Genomic DNA, 19,241 nt, shown 5'->3' with positions numbered 1-19,241 from the left:
CCAGCAGTTAGTATTCACTCGTCTCGCCTGAACCACTCATTTTATCATAGGAGTAGAACTGTCTTGATTTACAAAAAGAAATCATGTGTGGTTTTAGATCAGATTGAAGTTCAAAGAAGGTGGAAATATTGAGATTTTGTGGAGAGACAATACCCTTTTCCTAAAAAAGTACTGATCTTCATCCAAGGTCCCACCTGAAGATCACTTTACTTGATCTCCTGAGTGGCGCAGTGGTCTAAGGCACTGCATCGCAGTGCTAACTGTGCCACTAGAGATCCTGGTTTGAATCCAGGCTCTGTCGCAGCCGGCCGCGACCAGGAGACTCATGGGCGGCGCACAATTGGCCCAGCGTCGTCCAGGGTAGGGGAGGGAATGGCCGGCAGGGATGTAGCTCAGTTGATAGAGCATGGCGTTTGCAATGCCAGGGTTGTGGGTTCGATTCCCACGGGGGGCCAGTATAAAAAATAAAAAAAATGTATTCACTAACTGTAAGTCGCTCTGGATAAGAGCGTCTGCTAAATGACTAAAATGTAATGATTCAACCTTGTTTTTTTCTGAGTTCCCAGTTGTCTTGAAAGCACCATAAATCCAGAGAATGACAGACTTTGATGACAAAGTATCATGACAATATTTGCCCAAAAGAAGGACCGCCACGCCTCCTTCCTGTTCAAGTGAGCACAGAACAACAAGTTTAGGCTGCTGCATAATGCTGTAATATGGCATGGAGATATGTATACTGTAGCTAAGAAAGTAATACTGTCTGTTGTGTAGTAAGCTGTTAGTAGCCCATGTGCCTCACCCTAACAATTTATCCCTTTTTTATTTTTTAATTTTTTTTATTCACCTTTATTTAACCAGGTAGGCCAGTTGAGAACAAGTTCTCATTTACAACTGTGACCTGGCCAAGATAAAGCAAAGCAGTGCGATAAAAACAACAATAACACAGAGTTACACATGGGATAAACAAAACATACAGTCAATAACACAATAGAAAATCTATATACAGTGTGTGCAAATGTAGTAAGTTATGGAGGTAAGGCAATAAATAGGCCATAGTGCCAAAATAATTACAATTTAGTATTAACACTGGAGTGATAGATGTGTAGAAGATGATGTGCAAATAGAGATACTAGGGTGCAAATGAGCAAAATAAATAACAATATGGGGATGAGGTAGTTGGGTGGGCTAATTACAGATGGGCTGTGTACAGGTGCAGTGATCGGTAAGCTGCTCTGACAACTGATGCTTAAAGTTAGTGAGGGAGATAAGAGTCTCCAGCTTCAGAGATTTTTGCAGTTTGTTCCAGTCATTAGCAGCAGAGAACTGGAAGGAATGGCGACCAAAGGAGGTGTTGGCTTTGGGAATGACCAGTGAGATATACCTGCTGGAGCGCATACTACGGGTGGGTGTTGCTATGGTGACCAATGAGCTAAGATAAGGCAGGGATTTGCCTAGCAGTGATTTATAGATGACCTGGAGCCAGTGGATTTGGCGACGAATATGTAGTGAGGGCCAGCCAACGAGAGCATACAGGTCACAATGGTGGGTAGTATATGGGGCTTTGGTGACAAAACGGATGGCACTGTGATAGACTACATCCAATTTGCTGAGTAGATTGTTGGAGGCTATTTTGTAAATGACATCGCCGAAGTCAAGGATTGGTAGGATAGTCAGTTTTACGAGGGCATGTTTGGCAGCATGAGTGAAGGGGGCTTTGTTGCGAAATAGGAAGCCGATTCTAGATTTAACTTTGGATTGGAGATGCTTAATGTGAGTCTGGAAGGAGATTTACGGTCTAACCAGACACCTAGGTATTTGTAGTTGTCCACATACTCTAAGTCAGACCCGCCGAGAGTAGTGATTCTAGTCGGGCGGGTGGGTGCAAGCAGCGTTCGATTGAAGAGCATGCATTTAGTTTTACTAGCGTTTAAGAGCAGTTGGAGGCTACGGAAGGAAACACTATGGCATTGAAGCTCGTTTGGAGGTTTGTTAACACAGTGTCCAATGAAGGGCCAGATGTATACAAAATGGTGTCGTCTGCGTAGAGGTGGATCTGAGAGTCACCAGCAGCAAGAGCGACATCATTGATATACACAGAGAATAGAGTCGGCCCGAGAATTGAACCCTGTGGCACCCCCATAGAGACTGCCAGAGGTCCAGACAACAGGCCCTCCGATTTGACACATTGAACTCTATCTGAGAAGTAGTTGGTGAACCAGGCGAGGCAGTCATTTGAGAAACCAAGGCTATTTAGTCTGCCAATAAGAATGCGGTGATTGAGAGAGTCGAAAGCCTTGGCCAGGTCGATGAAGACGGCTGCACAGTACTGTCTTTTATCGATCATGGTTATAATATCGTTTAGGACCTTGAGCGTGGCTGAGGTGCACCCAAAACCAGATAGCATAGCGGAGAAGGTACGGTGGGATTCGAAATGGTCGGTGATCTGTTTGTTAACTTGGCTTTCAAATACATTCGAAAGGCAGGGCAGGATGGATATAGGTCTGTAAAAGTTTGGTTCTAGAGTGTCACCCCCTTTGAAGAGGGGGATGACCGTGGCAGCTTTCCAATCTCTGGGGATCTCAGGTGATATGAAAGAGAGGTTGAACAGGCTAGTAATAGGGGTTGCTACAATTTTGGCAGCTAATTTTAGAAAGAAAGGGTCCAGATTGTCTAGCCCAGCTGATTTGTAGGGGTCCAGATTTTGCAGCTCTTTCAGAACCTCAGCTATCTGAATTTGGGTGAAGGAGAAGTGGGGGGTGGGGGGGGGGGGGGCGGGGCATGGGCAAGTTGCAGCAGAGGGTGCAGAGCTGGTGGCCGGGGTAGGGGTAGCCAGGTGGAAAGCATGGCCAGCCGTAGCAAAATGCTTATTGAAATTCTCGATTATCGTAGATTTGTCGATGGTGACAGTATTTCCTAGCCTCAGTGCAGTGGGCAGCTGGGAGGAGGTGCTCTTATTCTCCATGGACTTTACAGTGTCCCAAAACTTTTTGGAGTTAGTGCTACAGGATGCAAATTTCTGTTTGAAAAAGCTAGCCTTTCCTAACTGATTGTGTATATTGGTTCCTGACTTCCTTGAAAAGTTGCATATCACGGGGGCTGTTCGATGCTAATGCAGTACGCCACAGGATGTTTTTGTGCTGGTCAAGGGCAGTCAAGTATGGGGTGAACCAGGGGCTATATCTGTTCTTAGTTCTGCATTTTTTGAATGGGGCATGCTTATTTAAGATGGAGAGGAAAGCACTTTTAAAGAACAACCAGGCATCCTCTACTGATGGAATGAGGTCAATATCCATCCAGGATACCCGGGCCAGGTCAATTAGAAAGGCCTGCTCGCTGAAGTGTTTTAGGGGGTGTTTGACAGTGATGAGGGGTGGTCGTTTGATCGCGGACCCATTACGGACGCAGGCTGTGATTGCTGAGATCCTGGATGAAGACAGTGGAGGTGTATTTAGAGGGTAAATTAGTCAGGATGATATCTATGAAGGTGCCCATGTTTACGGATTTAGGGTTGTACCTGGTAGGTTCCTTGATAATTTGTGTGAGATTGAGGGCATCTAGTTTAGATTGTAGGACAGCCGGGGTGTTAAGCATATCCCAGTTTAGGTCACCAAGCAGTACGAACTCTGAGGATAGATGGGGGGCAATCAAATCATATATGGTGTCCAGGGCACAGCTGGGGGCTGAGGGGGATCTGTAGCAAGCGGCAACAGTGATAGATTTATTTCTGGAAAGGTGGATTTTTAGAGGTAGAAGCTCAAACTGTTTGGGCACAGACCTGGATAGTATGATAGAGCTCTGCAGGCTATCTCTACAGTAGATTTCAACTCCGCCCCCTTTGGCAGTTCTATCTAGACAGAAAATGTTGTAGTTGGGGATGGAAATTTCAGAGTTTTTGGTGGCCTTCCTAAGCCAGGATTCAGACACTGCTAGGACATCAGGGTTGGCGGAGTGTGCTAACGCAGTGAATAACTCAAACTTAGGGAGGAGGCTTCTGATGTTAACATGCAAGAAACCAAGGCTTTTACGGTTACAGAAGTCAGCAAATGATAGCGCCTGGGGAGTAGGAGTGATACTGGGTGCTACAGGGCCTGGGTTAACCTCTACATCACCAGAGGAACAGAGGAGGAGTAGAATAAGGATATGGCTAAAGGCTTTAAGAACTGGTCTTCTAGTGCGTTGGGTACAGAGAATAAAAAGGGCAGATTTCCGGGCATTGTAGAATAGATTCAGGGCATTATGTACAGACAAGGATATGGAAGGATATGAGTACAGTGGAGGTAAACCTAAGCGTTGGGTAACGATGAAAGAGATAGCATCACTGGAGGCACCGATTGAGCCGGTCTCCGCGTGTATGGGGGGTTGGACAAAGGAGCTATCTGAGGCAGGTTGAGTGGGACTGGGGGCTCTACAATGAAATGGTATAATAAGAACTAACCGAAACAGCAATAGGCAAGGGAGAGAGGCATAAAGCAATCACAGGTGTTATTCGAGAGAGCTAAGACAACAACTGGTAATGGCGACGAAAGTTTGGGCTGAGGCTAAACAGATAAACAGGACAGATAAACAGGATGTGGTACCGTGTAAAGGAACAGTCCAGCAGGCATCAGCTGTGTAGCTGTGTAGCTGAGTGATCATAAGGTCCAGTGAACAGCAATAGGTGAGTCCGGGAGCAGTTCGATGGCTGCTACGGCACAGGCGAGCAGGATGCACGGATATTGATTGCGTGTGCTAGCGGGCCGGGGCTAGCAGATGGATCTTCGTGGTCGTCGTAACGGGAAGCCTGTTGAAACCACATCAGACGATCACGTCGGCAGACCAGTTGTGATGGATCGGCGGGGCTCCGTGTCGACACTAGGAGGTCCCGTCCGGTTGACAGAGAGGTAGAGAGTTAGCCGGGAGATGGGCCTGGCTCGAGGCTAGCTCAAGGCTAACTGGTGCTTGCTTCGGGACAGTGGTGATTAGCCAACAACAACATCCATTTGGTTGCAGCTAGCTAGTTGCGATGATCCGGTGTTAAGGTCCAGTGATTCAGTGATTCCGGCAGAAAATCCGTTATGTTCTGGGTCGATAGCGCGCTGTGCAGACCGTGCAGACTGGCCGATAATTGTCCAGGCTAGAGCTGGCTTGTAGGTAGTGCAGGCCACGGACAATGGTGAAAACCGCTAACGGTGGCTAATAGCAAGTAGCTAGTTAGCTGGCTAGCTGGCTAGTTTCAGCCGGAGGTTCTAGATAAAAAGGTATAAGAAATAATAGAATCCGTTCCACATTGGGTGAGGCGGGTTACAGGAAAGTATATTTAGTTGAAGGATGAAAAGTGAGATTGAGAAATATATACGAAAAAGACAAAAAACTAAAAAACACTGGCTATTTATACGAGCACACTACAGAATACACGACCCGCACTGCTAGGCCATCTTGGTTTAATTTAGCCTACTGTTCTGACTTGGTGGTGCACATGTAGCCTACAGCCTGTTTTAGAGAAATGTAATCATCGAATATTGTAAGAGCTTTCATTGTCTGCTTATATGCCCCCTTTATGTATCCTATGGTTCTGACTTGGTGTACACGGAGAATACTGTAAGAACGACCCATGTTCTGAATTCAGTTGATGTACATTTCAAAAGTGCTGATCAAATAGTTATATTGACTACATCCGTCTTAGCTCGCTCATTAATGTCTTAATCGAAATTACGGATTGCCTCTTATCCGCTCACCGTTCCCTTATGCCATAAATTTTACCTCTCAATTGTCAGTAGAAACCACATTTGTTTAAGCAAGTCAGCCATATCAGCTATGTTGTTTAAAAATCAGTAAATGAGGCTGAATGAACTGTTTCGCTGCCAGACAAGGCTCCGCTGATTGCCAGGTGTAGCGGTGGTAAGGATTCACTCCATGGTGCTGAAAAGAAAGCTCTGCTGTTGGGACCCTAACAGTTTGTGGGCACCGTTTGTCACCGTTAAAGTGCAATTAATGTATTGTTTAGTGTTGCGTAGTGGCTTTGCATGCTAAAATCGCCACTGGGTGATGGACATCCACAAATTAATACATACCATACTAAATAGATTGTCTCGGATTTATGTACAGAATAACACGAAATGCTTTGAAACCAGGTTGCAGCGCCGGCCAGCTGCTTCTAATGTGGTATCCTCAACATCCTTCATTGACTCCTCTATAGTTTTTCTCCGTGTAGGGCACTCGCATCTCTGTCCTCTGGATTCGAAGTGCGTGCTGTTTTTGTAGATCGCTCGGCTGGTAGTTCAGTAGGCCTACAATAGCCCACATTATCTCTCAGGCATCCCCCTTCAACGAGAAAAACATCACCATTTATATTCTGCCACCACATGAGGACGCCAGCCTACCATGGCCGTCTTCAGAGGGCTACAGATAGTATATCGATGATGAGAGCCCAGGGGTCCTAATTGTCAATCATAAACTCCACGCCAAAACCAAAAGGTGAAGAGAACATTCTCAGGATCTCGCTAACTCTCATCATCATATTTCCATTGCTGTGCGGTTTAGGCCTACACCTTAATCTGGTGAGTAGTGTGTGTGTGTGTGTGTGTGTGTGTGTGTGTGTGTGTGTGTGTGTGTGTGTGTGTGTGTTTATGTTTCCATTTGGCACAGACAGGTGGCGCACATATGCCATGATTCCCTATATCTATCGTTGAAGTATGATCCTGTGTCAAGTAAAACTATAGTTGTCTTTGACATCTCTTAAAACAAATACAATCTTGAATCATATAAATAGAATATGAATTCACTTATGGTCGAATTCTAACGAAGATGCGCGCATAAAGTTATGTTAGTGGAACCTTTGTGCAAAAGTTACATTTACGCACGGGTATCTGAAGTTCGGAATTGATTTTAAAGGAAAGGTAGAGGCAGAATGTTTTTCAAACAGCACATTTCTCTCAAACAGATAAATAAAAGATAAAGATTATTATTTTTGAATATTTTATTTAATCCTGCCTTTTTATAGCCTAGGCTTTAGAAGTGTATTGTTAAATATTTGTTTTACTTTTCATTCGGTGCAACGCAAACAAGCGGGATAAGTCAATAGTGGACTCTGGAAATCTGTGGAGTTGTCAGACATGCATCCTGTACTCATTGGCTGCCTCAAATATACCAGCTCTGCCTCCCACGTGATACTGGATAAATGCCCGCCCGCTAGCATCCTAGGTAACAGACAATCACAGACCACTGTGATAGGGACACACCTTCGTCGTTTTTTGGTAAAGTTCATGGGGATGCCATTTTAAACTCAAGACGAATTTAATCCACGAGATTTAAGCATTCATTGCAAATTGACTTTTTCAAGTGCATTGCTTCAAGCACATTTACTTGCGCAACTTTACCTATAAGATGTCTGGAGTTTTTGACAGTCTCAGTACAGATATGCATTCGAACCAGATTACCTCGAACAGTTACCACAGCTTGCACAAATCGCAGGAGTCCCCAACTCTACCAGTATCGACTGCGACGGACAGCAGCTTTTACAATAGCCAACAGCCTGGATACTGCGCAGGGTCTCCATATGGCCAACTCGGACCTTACCAGTACCACAGCAGTGGTATGAGCTGCGTTCAATACAATACCAAATCATACGACCTTGGTTTCAACTCTTATGGCACCTACGGCTCCTATGGTTCGAGTTCTTCACCGACTCCAACAGATGCAGGTAAATAACATGTCAATGCTTTCCTATTCACATTCGTATTCTATTATATGTAAGTTATATTAAGACCAAAAATGTGATGTGTTTTTAATTATTGTTCTTACATGTATTTATCAGAGAAAGAAGAAAGTGAACCTGAAATCCGAATGGTTAACGGAAAACCAAAGAAGGTCAGGAAACCTCGAACTATTTATTCAAGCTTCCAACTGGCCGCCCTTCAACGGAGATTCCAAAAGACACAGTACTTGGCTTTACCGGAGCGAGCCGAGCTGGCAGCCTCAATGGGCCTTACACAAACCCAGGTTAGTGCAACTCTTAATGCGTCCCGTTGCTGTCAAATCCCTCATCAGTCTGTGAATAATATAATCAGGCTCAGGCTGGCTACTTTTTTTATATAGGCTTGACATTTTGCTTTAGACTGCTATTTATCTTTATCCGGCATTTGTTGTGAATAGATAGTTTGGTTAGGATACGTTTTGAAATAAGCTTCAGAACAATAGTTACAATGTGTTCCTTTTCAGGTGAAAATTTGGTTCCAGAACCGTCGCTCCAAGTTCAAGAAGTTGTGGAAAAGTGGAGAAATCCCCCCTGAGCAACATGTGGCCTCCAGCGAGTCTCCCCCCTGTAACTCTCCACCCGCCACTGCCTGGGACTTTCCACAGAATCAAAGAATGAACAATGTAAACTCCAGTTTACCTCAGAGCAGCAGCCCTCCAAATACGACTGCGCCTTCTTTCTTGGCAAACTATTCTTGGTACTCATCAACGAACTCTGCAACGTATCTTCAGGCTGGCCCGCTTGTCCAGCACCAGCACCACCACAACTCTGCCTTGAGCGCTGGGACAATATTTTAATACAACTGACTCTTACTCGGAGAATACTGGTGAAACAGAAAAAAGGTCATTATACATTTTCACAGACCTCACCAAGCGAACGTTACCCGCAACTTCATTTAGCCTATAGCTGCTAGGGTAATTCAGAATGTCACGGTGCTCACAACGGCAAATGGCAGAATACATATTTTTACAGAATGTTTGTATTTATTTATTGTTTATTTTAATGGATGAAATTTATGAACCACTAATAGCCAAAGCAATCACGTAGTAAGATGCTTTTACGAGTGTGTGTTACTTTTGCATCAGTGCGAGTCCAAAGTTGATTGCAGGATGTGAACAACTGTCACATGTGTAGCACAATTTTCAACTGTGTCGTGCCTTTTGAAAATGACCTAATTTTGTTGTACGAGATCCATGTACTAGCCTACATGTACACATATTTCTATAGGGCCTGTTCTTTATGGTTGTTTTCTTATGTAGGTCAGAATTCGGCTTTGTGCATATTTCACAACATTCTTTTGATATGCCACCTTGGCATCATTTTATTTTTTGATATTGGGGACAAATACTGTACCTTCTTATCCTTCATAAGCTACTGATTGTCCCATATTCTAATTCACTTGTATAACATTTTTATTGTGTATTGTCTTTAATTTATTTTATGGTTAGCAGTGTTTTCTTTATATGATCAGACATTATTTAAATAAAATTATGTTTTCTGTGCACATTGTGTTTTTCTCCATTTTAAGAACTTTAAGAAATTGGCATACTAAGTAAGAAGTGGATTTATTTTTGGATTAAAGCTTAGCCTGGTTCTTTACAGCCTATCAATAAACATACTTCTATTGAGCTTTCTTATTTAGCCTACTGAGAGAAGAAACCTATACTTCCATTCAGTACTACGGCGCCAGAAGAGTTCTGGATCCTTCAAAATACATGTTTCTAACCCTTGTAAATCTTTCAACGTAGCTCACAAAATGTGATTAACGCCACAGGTAGGCTATGGGCTCGACAAACTTTTGGAAGGACGCACATTAAAATACCACTATTTGGGTATGCATTTGTCTTCATTAATGGTTGCAAATTGTTTCGTCTTCTTAACTCATGTTTTATAGTCACGTTAAATCTAGCTGGGTATATGATTCGGGGAACCTGATACAGACAAGATGATTAACAGAGCCGAGACAGTGCCCAGGGCCTGAGAGCGCTGGATTATTCGAAGGCACGCAACACGCCTTGGCATGCGAAAGGGAAGATGAGGGCGTATGACTGAGCTCAACCCCTCAGACTCTTTGGAGTCAGAGTGCCGCTCTCCAGACATTTTATGAACTCAGCCCAACCTAAAAACTAGAACCAAGACCGCCTGAAGCTGAACAACATGGAAACATTTCTCACATCTTGTTCACACACAACACAAGGCCCTTCTCATCAGTTCTCATGAGCGAATCGACCTACATTCGATTTTCCCATCGTTGACAAGGCTACATTATCAATAGTCAACATCATTATTTTTGTATAATTAGCTACATGCTTATGAGATCTTATTGTTATATAAATGTTATCGACTTTATCTCCTAGCCAAATGTGCAAATACATTCCAGATAGTGGGTCTATCCTCTGTTTTGAAATGTACGTATTAAATCTGGATTGTCTTAGATGCTAAATAAATATTTTATTATGTTTATTTGTATTTTATTCACTAAAACATTAGCATATATTCACCGTGTTCTCTTATGTGATGTACAAGACATAGCCTTGAAGGCCTATCTAGCCCAATGGACGAGCGTTTGCTAGGTTTGATAACCATGTCGACCCGTTGCTTTTTATGGTTGAGTGATCATAAGCCACATAAAGTGGAATCGTTTTGCATAATAAGGATGTACCTTGTCAGTGATTGCCACATTACAAGATGGAACATTCTCCCAGGGGCTGTCGTTGCTTTATCTTGATATGAGGAGTCCCTCGGGATAACAGGCCTACCACATGTTGAGTGAGCCCGTGGAGCAAAAAAGCAATATAACACACATTTGGTTGTAGACTACGGTGAATATATGATTGCTTGGATATATATATGTCTGCTTATATATGCTTAATAAGTGGCGCTATACATTTAGTACAATTCACACATTTCGCATGCGATGAGCTAGCGCATGCGTAATATGCGTAATCGTACTAATTCGCTTTGACGCTTTTACCATGGAGACATTTTGATGGAACAAGAATCTCCTCAAAAGATATGCACTAATTCACCTGCTTCAGCGAGGTCTTGTGTCCATATGCCCTTAGTTGAATTGTAGCACTTTCCAGTCTTTCCTCTGTCTACAAAACAATAATACACGTCACTTATGGAAACATATTTGTAGCCTTTACGCACGGGATCAATTAAAGTAAATCTGACTGATTTAATAACATTTTTCTCTGACAGTGTATGTCTGTCAAATAAAAAAGTATCGAGCACACAATGGTTAATGAAAATCACTACCACACTCTTAGAAAACAAGGTTCTGGATAGAACTAAAAAGGGTTCTATTGCTTGCTTCATATATGGCACCCCTAACTATTTTATAGTGTTCTTTGATCGGAACCCCAAGGGTTCTTCTTCACTGAACCAAAATTGGTTCTATATAGGGTTCTATATGGAACCAATTTCGGCTATATATAGAACATTAAGGGGTGGCATATATGAAGCAAGCATAGAACCCTTTTTGGTTCTTTCCAGAACTTTTTTTTCTAAGAGTCTTTTGCTCATTGCGCCCTGCATCCATCCCTCTCTCTCTCACAGATTAGCAATGATGTGGCTTTATACTTCCGGAATCCTGTAGGCAATTTGAAAATGACATACCCCTATCCTAATTTATACCCTGATCTGTAATTTCATCCACATTTGCTCTAGTTTGAGAATTCTTGGCTTTCCGATCTGAAAGCCTGCAATTAGTATATAATTCTTCGCAATTTTAGATGTCCTAATATGGTCTGTAATTTTTGCGTAAGATAGTTTCCAGCTATTTTAAGCATCAACATTGTCAAAGTTGTATGTACATAATAAATGGAAATATCAATGCATAGTTTTTAGCATACCATCTTGACTCGACGATAATTATATCTGTGTGGAGCCTACGCTGAATTAGCCTGAATTGCATGGTAACTGCTGCTTTAAATTTTAAAAAATTACTCATCATTTTCCCAAAGATTACCAAGATCTCGAGTGCACAATGTCATCAGCGTAATGAGGAGTAAACATTTATGCTAATAATCTACAATTTTTTCCATTCGCTATAAAAAGGGGAAATAAAGCAGAAATGTTCAGTCATATTCCGTGCTGATATAGCTGTGCTGTTATAGCACTTAACACTACATGGTCAACAGTTTATGGGATTCAAGTGCTCAACCTATGGCCATGCTTCAGGATGCTACTCTAATTTATCTGCCTCTATCTAAATCAGGGAATCTTTGAATCCTGACAAAGAAAGAGTCTGCGTGGTTCCTTTTTAGAGATTTAGGTAAGTATGTACGGAGCGTTATTTTATATATTTTTTCAGTTTATTTTTAAACTTGTACACGTTTTTGTGGGGGTCGGTAGCCTATTTAGTATACACCAGTATTTATTTAACTGATAGTTTAATACAGACATCAACATTTTTAGGCTATAACAATCAAACGGATAACACGGTAGTCGGTTAGTTAATGAATTAGGCCTATTCATTGAAATATTAAAAATCTATTTTCAATTTAATTGGACAGCATATTTCTCATGCATTTCATCGCTGGAAATGCCAAAATTATGCACGCATATCAAACTGTAATTTGTTACAAGTAGCCTATTCTAGGCAACTGGAAAACAGAAATTAGACACATTTTAAACAAGGTAATTATGTGGCCATAATGTAACAAGCATTGTCATAAACGTCTCTAGGCCTGTAATGGGATTTTTGATTATTACAAATGTGTAGGCTACGAAAATTGAAAAACCAAGGATTCTCGATTATTATTCCGGAGACTATACTTACCATGTTATGTTACGACTGCTTCTAGGCTACATCAGGAAATAGGTGCTCTATAGCCTATGGATTGGAAATGGACGGGGCATAGAATAGGCTAAGCCTCCTCTCGTTCTGTAATTTAACCGCAGCCTTCATTAATCTTACATTGTACTTTGCTCATTTTGAACCCTCTTCGCATAGACAATCCCGCGCTATACACCTGCAAGCAATTTACTAGCCCTACATGTCACAGAACAGCAGCGAGATGGCAGCTCACCTATTTAACTTTTTTCATTGCGCAGCAAATTTCTTTCAGTGCACTCTTTTGTTAACGCTGAAAGATTCTCCATGCGAAAAAATTGCTCATAATTACCCCAGAGATGGGAAACTGCATTAGAATAAATAAGGGCGAAATTACTGTAATTATGTTGGGTTTGATGGGCTCGGCTCGTAATCAAGGGGAGAATACAGTGAAATAGCACTGACCCTTTTGGATGTGCAGCTGCGCCTGGTCTTTTGGAGAGAGAGGGAGAGGAGATGTATGTTGCAGACACCTTACACTTCTTAAGGTTTATTATTTCCAGGCTATATAGCTACTCCTCATAAAAAGTAGGCCTACTAATACCTAGTGAATGGAAAACATAACGATACATTTTTAACAGAGAAAACAAGGCACACGTTAGCCTATAATATTGTTGATCGACTAAAAATAAAATGATTTGTTATCCGTATTCGGCCCAATAGAGGATTTACCTGTTGACAAATGAAACCAAGACACACTTATTTTTGCTCCTTTTCCTGAACAATAATAATAATAATAATAAAAACATACAGTAAATGGCAACGTTATAATAACAGCAATGTGATCAGGTTGTACACTGAATCAAACAATAAATAAGGCATGCACATGGATGATCTGTGCATGTGTGAACTTTAAGGGTAATTTGTGGCGATGAGTTTGCACCAAGATTGCTGTGGTTTTCTCAAGGGATGGCTGGAGCCTTTTCTGCGCAGGCCAAGCCGGCTAACAAGAGAACATCCCCGCAGGTCACACAAACTGTGTCAAATGTGTTAGCTTAATTACTAGTCTAGCACAGAAATCTATTGGATTTTTTGCATTATTTAAAATAAGCAGAAACATTTTGTTTTGTCATCAACAACTTGAGGGACATAACACGCAGTTTTGTCAGCAGAATATTTTTTTCAGACACCACATATAGGCGACATTTATATTTCTAAATATGTATTTGAACTGGATCTGTAGGCCTAATATTTATGAAATGGACAACTGCGTGTAAACTGCATGGTGCATGCACGGGATGATATTTGCAGTCTATTGTCTACGGTAGGACTGTAGTGTTTTCACTCAATTGGTCCTTTCCTCAGCTCATCGGGTGCTTCAGAATTTTCTGTAAAAGCGCAGTTAAACCATCAACCCCAAACAAGAGGCCCTTTGAACTTTTCACTTTTACTTATCTACATTGAAACCCCACCCCCACCTCCTCGACCAACCAGTCTGTTTGCAGCACCTGCCTCTCGCCCAATTATTCACTTAACACACACCATTGCTCTCTCCTCTATTCATCGATGAAAACGGGGTTTGTTGGAACCACAGAAGCGAGAAAGGAGCTTATAGCGGCTAAATGAAACTGAAAAGAAACAAGCACTATATTGTTGAAGGAATTACAACGTTATAGAAACCGACACATGATTAATTGTGTCAACTCTGAATTGACATGTCTCCAGCATGGCGATATCCAGCACACAGTAAGATATTATGAAAAACTGATTGGTTTATCTATATCCAATAGGCCCCTAGGACCTATAATTTATAGAAACGCTGAAAAAGAATAATATTCATGGCTAAAAGCCTATTCCTAATCACATGTAGGCTATACGGCCAATGCTGCACATTGTAAACTAATGAAAATGAAATGAGTAACCATAGAGGCTTTATTTTATCACATTGTATCTTACCACTGCATTCGTTTTAAATATAAAGTCCAGAATAAATAGCTGTCACATCGCAGGCCTACATGGACTTGTTTTAGGGTTTCACTTTACTTTCTGATCGTTTCCACCGCCCCACTGGCTAGGCCAGCACCATGCCTAGAAACACAATATTTGAACGTATTAGGGCCTACAACACATAGTCTGTAAGGAGTCTGACACGTTATACTGTCCTTTTAAATCATAGTTTTACTGTTTTCAACAATATGTACATAACTTCAATAAAACAAAGCAATAAATTAAAGTGATCAATACAAAACTAAATATTTCTATAGACTGCTAAACACATTAATCTTAATGAACACATAAAAACCCTATTTCACAATGTATCATTGGGCTACAGCACAAACCAAAGCTGAAAAATTCATATTATTTCTTGTCCTTATGTACATCCGCCCGCGCAACACATAACAAACAATAACAAACCATATTTTCATCTTCGGGATCAACTTAGTGCTCTCCTCAAGCAGTCAATCGTCATTTAGACTTTTTCACATAACGTTTGGGGCTCCGTCGTAGAAGAGGAGTTTTGCTTGCATTAGAGCAGCATTTTTAACACGTTGTTGTATTTTCATAAGTCAAACACACCTGCATATTAAATAAACACACAGACTTAGAAAAAAACGAAATAATTTAACTTAAATTAACATACAAAACAGCATGGTAGCAACATGTGGCTTGCGCAATGGCGCAGGAACGAACTAAGGGACGGACTCGAGATTCGATTCCATGCCCATCAAAATGATAAGGCTATTCATTGGATTGGCTTACATTCATTGGTAAAAGTTATATTATAGACCAATGGTGGTTTTGTCTGTTTGAAAGCTATGTTTTAAGGTCATGGTCAAATCACTATGTTGACCTTCGTTGGAGATGCATGGCCTACATCTGATAGGCCTTGGTAACATGCGGCTTCATAGGCCTATTTTTATCAAAATTGGGATAAGAAATGAAGCAAATCTTAAAATCAAACATAGGATACATAAATATAGCCTACTCTCACTGACTTGTTACAGCTCAATATATTTACTTTAACACATAGCCTATTAAAATGACACAAAAGATAATAAGAGCAGCTTGAGGACCCATTTTTCATATCAATTTCCGGTGTCTTTCGGGGACATGAAAGGACTTGTTGCCCTTGGGCGCAGACGGTGCCTTTTCAGTCTCTCGGCTCCCAGGGCTGTTGTTTTCTGTCCCCTCGGTCAGTATGAGGAGGCCGATATGTCAGCTGGCAACTTTGGGAGCAAACTCCGGATTACATCTGTGCATGGCTGCAGCGGGCCAGTGCGAGGCCATGCTGGGTGATTGACCCAAAATCTCCTGATATGGGCCATGGTGGTATAGAGGGCGGGGCAGGTCTTTTAGCTCACTGTTATGTTCACATGAGTTGCGGTTGCTGCATAGACTCTTGGTGTGCAGTTGGATACCATGAGGTGTAACTTGGAATGTAAGACCCTGGTGTAACCACGGATGTTTTCACGGTGGTCGGTGAGCTCCAAACCGGTGATACCGGAGAGCCAGTCGAAGGTACGCGACCATTAAACTGGGCTAAAGCGTTGTTGTCAATTGTTCCACCACCTTGCTTCATCAGTTTCTTGAACTTCGATCGCTTATTTTGAAACCAAATCTTTACCTGAAAAGAGAGACAATCAAGGTCATTAAGATTGCCTAGTTGGGAAATTTCAAGAAACTCTTGACCAGCGGACAGTAACGCACCATTTTGATTTGGAATGTCCAAATAATGTTTTGGTAAAAGCCTCGATTTCTTCCCACAAAGGGTCATCTACATTTGTTTTTGTTTTATTCACACCAACAAATAATTGCAAGAAGAGATGCTTGCTGAACATGGTTTTGCCATTATGGGCCAATTAAATTAAAAAGTAATGCTACCCAGAAGTATGTATTCATAAGCCCAGCCTCGAAATATTTGTACACTTTTTCATAGAATATCAGCTTGATGATAATCAATATGAAACATTTGATAAAACCCACATTTATTCAAAACACGAGGACAGTGGTCTATAACACAACCAAAAAGAGAATAAATAGCCAATGTAACCAATTGGCCTACAATTGTTTAACGTGGTCAAAAGTACATTAAAATGCAAGCATTAAATAAAAGTAAAGGTAGCAAACGTTGACTTGCCTGTGTTTGCGTGAGTCCCATTGAAGCTGCGAGCTCGGCTCTCTCTGGCAGTGCCAAATATTGAGTTTGTTGAAATCTTCTGTTTAGAGTCTGTAGCTGCATGCTGGAATAGATAGTCCTTGGTTTGCGAATCTTTTTTCCTTTCCCATTGAACCGTACCTCTCCGCCTTCTACAACTGTGTTCTTCTCTGTTTCTGGTGCTGAGAAGGGGAGAAAATAGCTAAATTACTCAGGAGACAGCTCGCCAACGTCGCTGCACAGCAATGTGCATCACAGTGCAAGTTTTACAGGCTGTAGTTTAGGTATAATTACCCTTAATTGCGTACATTGTTTATAGCATTACGCAATAAATAATTACCGAGCTTAATACCCCGACATCTGGGTTGCTTTACCAATCCAACGTTTGCTTGCTGGACCGAAAACACAAACCAAAAGGTTCCAAGAAGTTTATAGAGCCAAAAAGGATGAAGTTGAAAGCTTACCTGTATCTTCTAACTGTGTCTGTGTTAGTGCCGAGCTGTTTTGGTACGACTGCACTGTGCTGAGATATGGACTTGAGGAATGGCTGCCGACGGAGTTAACGTATGGATAACCTAAAGATCTAGGAAAAGATGAGGCTGGACTGTACGAGCTCTCGTGTTGAGTATGACCAGCAGAATGTAAACAGTGCATGGAATAGTGTCCGTGAGACATTGAGGAAGGCGACATTTGTTGACTCGGTGGCCCAAATTCCATGAAAACGGGTTTTCCTGTGACAGGGCTATTAAGACTTTCTGGTATTGTAGTCATTGTCATCTCTTCTTGCGGATCTCTCCTCTTCCTTTTTTGTTTTCTTCTATGATCTCAGTGAAGGATGGATCCCAATTTAAGCTGTACTGATTTTTTCTCTTTCCATTCATAAGAAAATGAAGTTTGTCTCTGTGAAAAGTCTAGGTATGATGCAGTGGATCTAGACAAACTCGCTCAAAGGTTTGAATCAGGGAATCATGAATATTCATCAAAGACGGTCGCTGATTGGTCCACTCTATCCAAGAAAGATGCCGATTGGCGATCCTGAGGTTGGGTCCTTTGGACCTGATAAACTCAAGAAAAACAACAAAACCTAAGATTCAGTCCTGAGATGTCAATAAAAAAAATAGTGCTTAGGTAGCAGGGAAAGGTATTAGCAAAATAGACACTGAAATCCTAAATATCTGCTTTAAAAGAAACAACACACAATTAAATCCAGCCTATTTTAAATAATACTAATACTAATACTACTACTACTAATAATAATAATAATAACAATAATAATAATAATAATAATTCAATTGTTGCTAATAAAGAAATAGCCTATTTTATTATAAATCACAAAAGCAGGCTATGGTTAGATCCTGTTGTGTCGAAAGGCCTGTTGTTCATTTAAACATTAAGAAACAGCCTGTATTATTATTATTATTATTATTATTTAAGAACTGTTTCATACAAATTAATCACACTACAACAAAAAATAATAATGTTCAGAGATAGCAGTTGAATACATTGAAGTGTAGCTTTGAGGCGTAATAGGCCTATTTAACAGAAAAGTTATGTTTGATTTCTCATTAGATATTATTTCAATATCTCAAAACAAACTGTAATAGATTGACTCATTATTGACAGAGTCTTTTGGTGTTCACATGCACATATGTATTACTTACAGGTCTATTTGATCAAATTCCAGTCTCAAGTGCTCTGAGCCACAGCTGAAGCAAGATGAATTAGCATTACACTAATGTTTAATTTTCATACGCATAATTAGCCATATATTTAACACTCGCAATGGCTCATGGTCTCAAATATCTGAGTCCTGGTTGAATTGATAAATTCAAGCAATGACGAACCTATGTTACATGCGTAAATATATTGTTGTGAAAAGAAACACTTTCTTAAACAATATTTGTAAAACCATTGGGCTGTCTCTGCAACATTTCTCCATAGGCTATGGCCTTTTATTGCTCTATTCTCCACATGTGCAATCATTTCAAGACCAGTAACAAATGGCCTCGAAGTAGCCTATATAACAAACTGTTATGTGTGGACTGAGTCAACCATATAGTCTTCAATGTTTTTGGTGCGGGAGAGATTATTATGAACATGATGAACGTGCGTTATCAACCTACAAAACAGGCTAGATTGGCTAGATTGTCAACTGATGTAAAACACTACACCCCTGGCAAATCTCCAAATGTTTAATTTGTGGGTTATCAAACGAAATGATTGAAACATATCATTCATTTGAGGCTGCTGTTGCAGCATGGTAAAGCAATGTAACCGGTTGTGTTGAGAGTGGACAATGGTGTGATTATATTTATTATTTATACCTTAATTTCAAATTAAATATCACCCTTTTCCAAATTCTTGTCCAGTACATTTTCAATAGGAGTGCATTATGCTATAGCTTTGCTATAATACATATTGGGTGTCCTTTGGCTGACATAAATTTATTGCCCAGCTCTCACAATATACTATACTCAGTTGCCATTAATGGGAAGTAAATAGTTTATATAATACCTTATTAAATATGGAGCATGCAGACCCATGCTGTCAGTCATGCAGCCTGCACCTCCTCT

At 41.0% G+C, this 19,241-nt stretch overlaps 1 protein-coding gene and 1 pseudogene across 2 annotated transcripts; one reads left to right on the top strand and one right to left on the bottom strand.

Annotated features, from left to right (window-relative positions):
• The first annotated feature begins 7,184 nt into the window (after positions 1 to 7,184).
• On the top strand, positions 7,185 to 9,235 carry dlx2a (distal-less homeobox 2a). The gene is made up of 3 exons (XM_084179308.1): positions 7,185 to 7,678; positions 7,793 to 7,977; positions 8,197 to 9,235. Exons 1-3 carry the CDS (start codon positions 7,363 to 7,365, stop codon positions 8,527 to 8,529), a joined length of 834 nt encoding a protein of 277 aa, XP_084035434.1. The 5' UTR covers positions 7,185 to 7,362; the 3' UTR covers positions 8,530 to 9,235.
• A 5,442-nt stretch (positions 9,236 to 14,677) lies between these two features.
• Positions 14,678 to 17,693, bottom strand: LOC311143341 (homeobox protein Dlx1a-like; annotated as a pseudogene). The gene is made up of 3 exons: positions 17,133 to 17,693; positions 16,651 to 16,850; positions 14,678 to 16,137 (listed from the first exon to the last, which is right to left on the bottom strand). The product of its transcript is annotated as a homeobox protein Dlx1a-like (transcript).
• Between the last annotated feature and the right edge of the window lie 1,548 nt (positions 17,694 to 19,241).

Source organism: Coregonus lavaretus (genome assembly GCF_964263955.1).
Source record: "Coregonus lavaretus genome assembly, chromosome: 16".
NCBI classification, from domain to species: Eukaryota; Metazoa; Chordata; class Actinopteri; order Salmoniformes; family Salmonidae; genus Coregonus; species Coregonus lavaretus.
The sequence above is the reverse complement of the archived record's forward strand: the minus strand, read 5'-3'. Positions and strand labels throughout refer to the sequence as shown.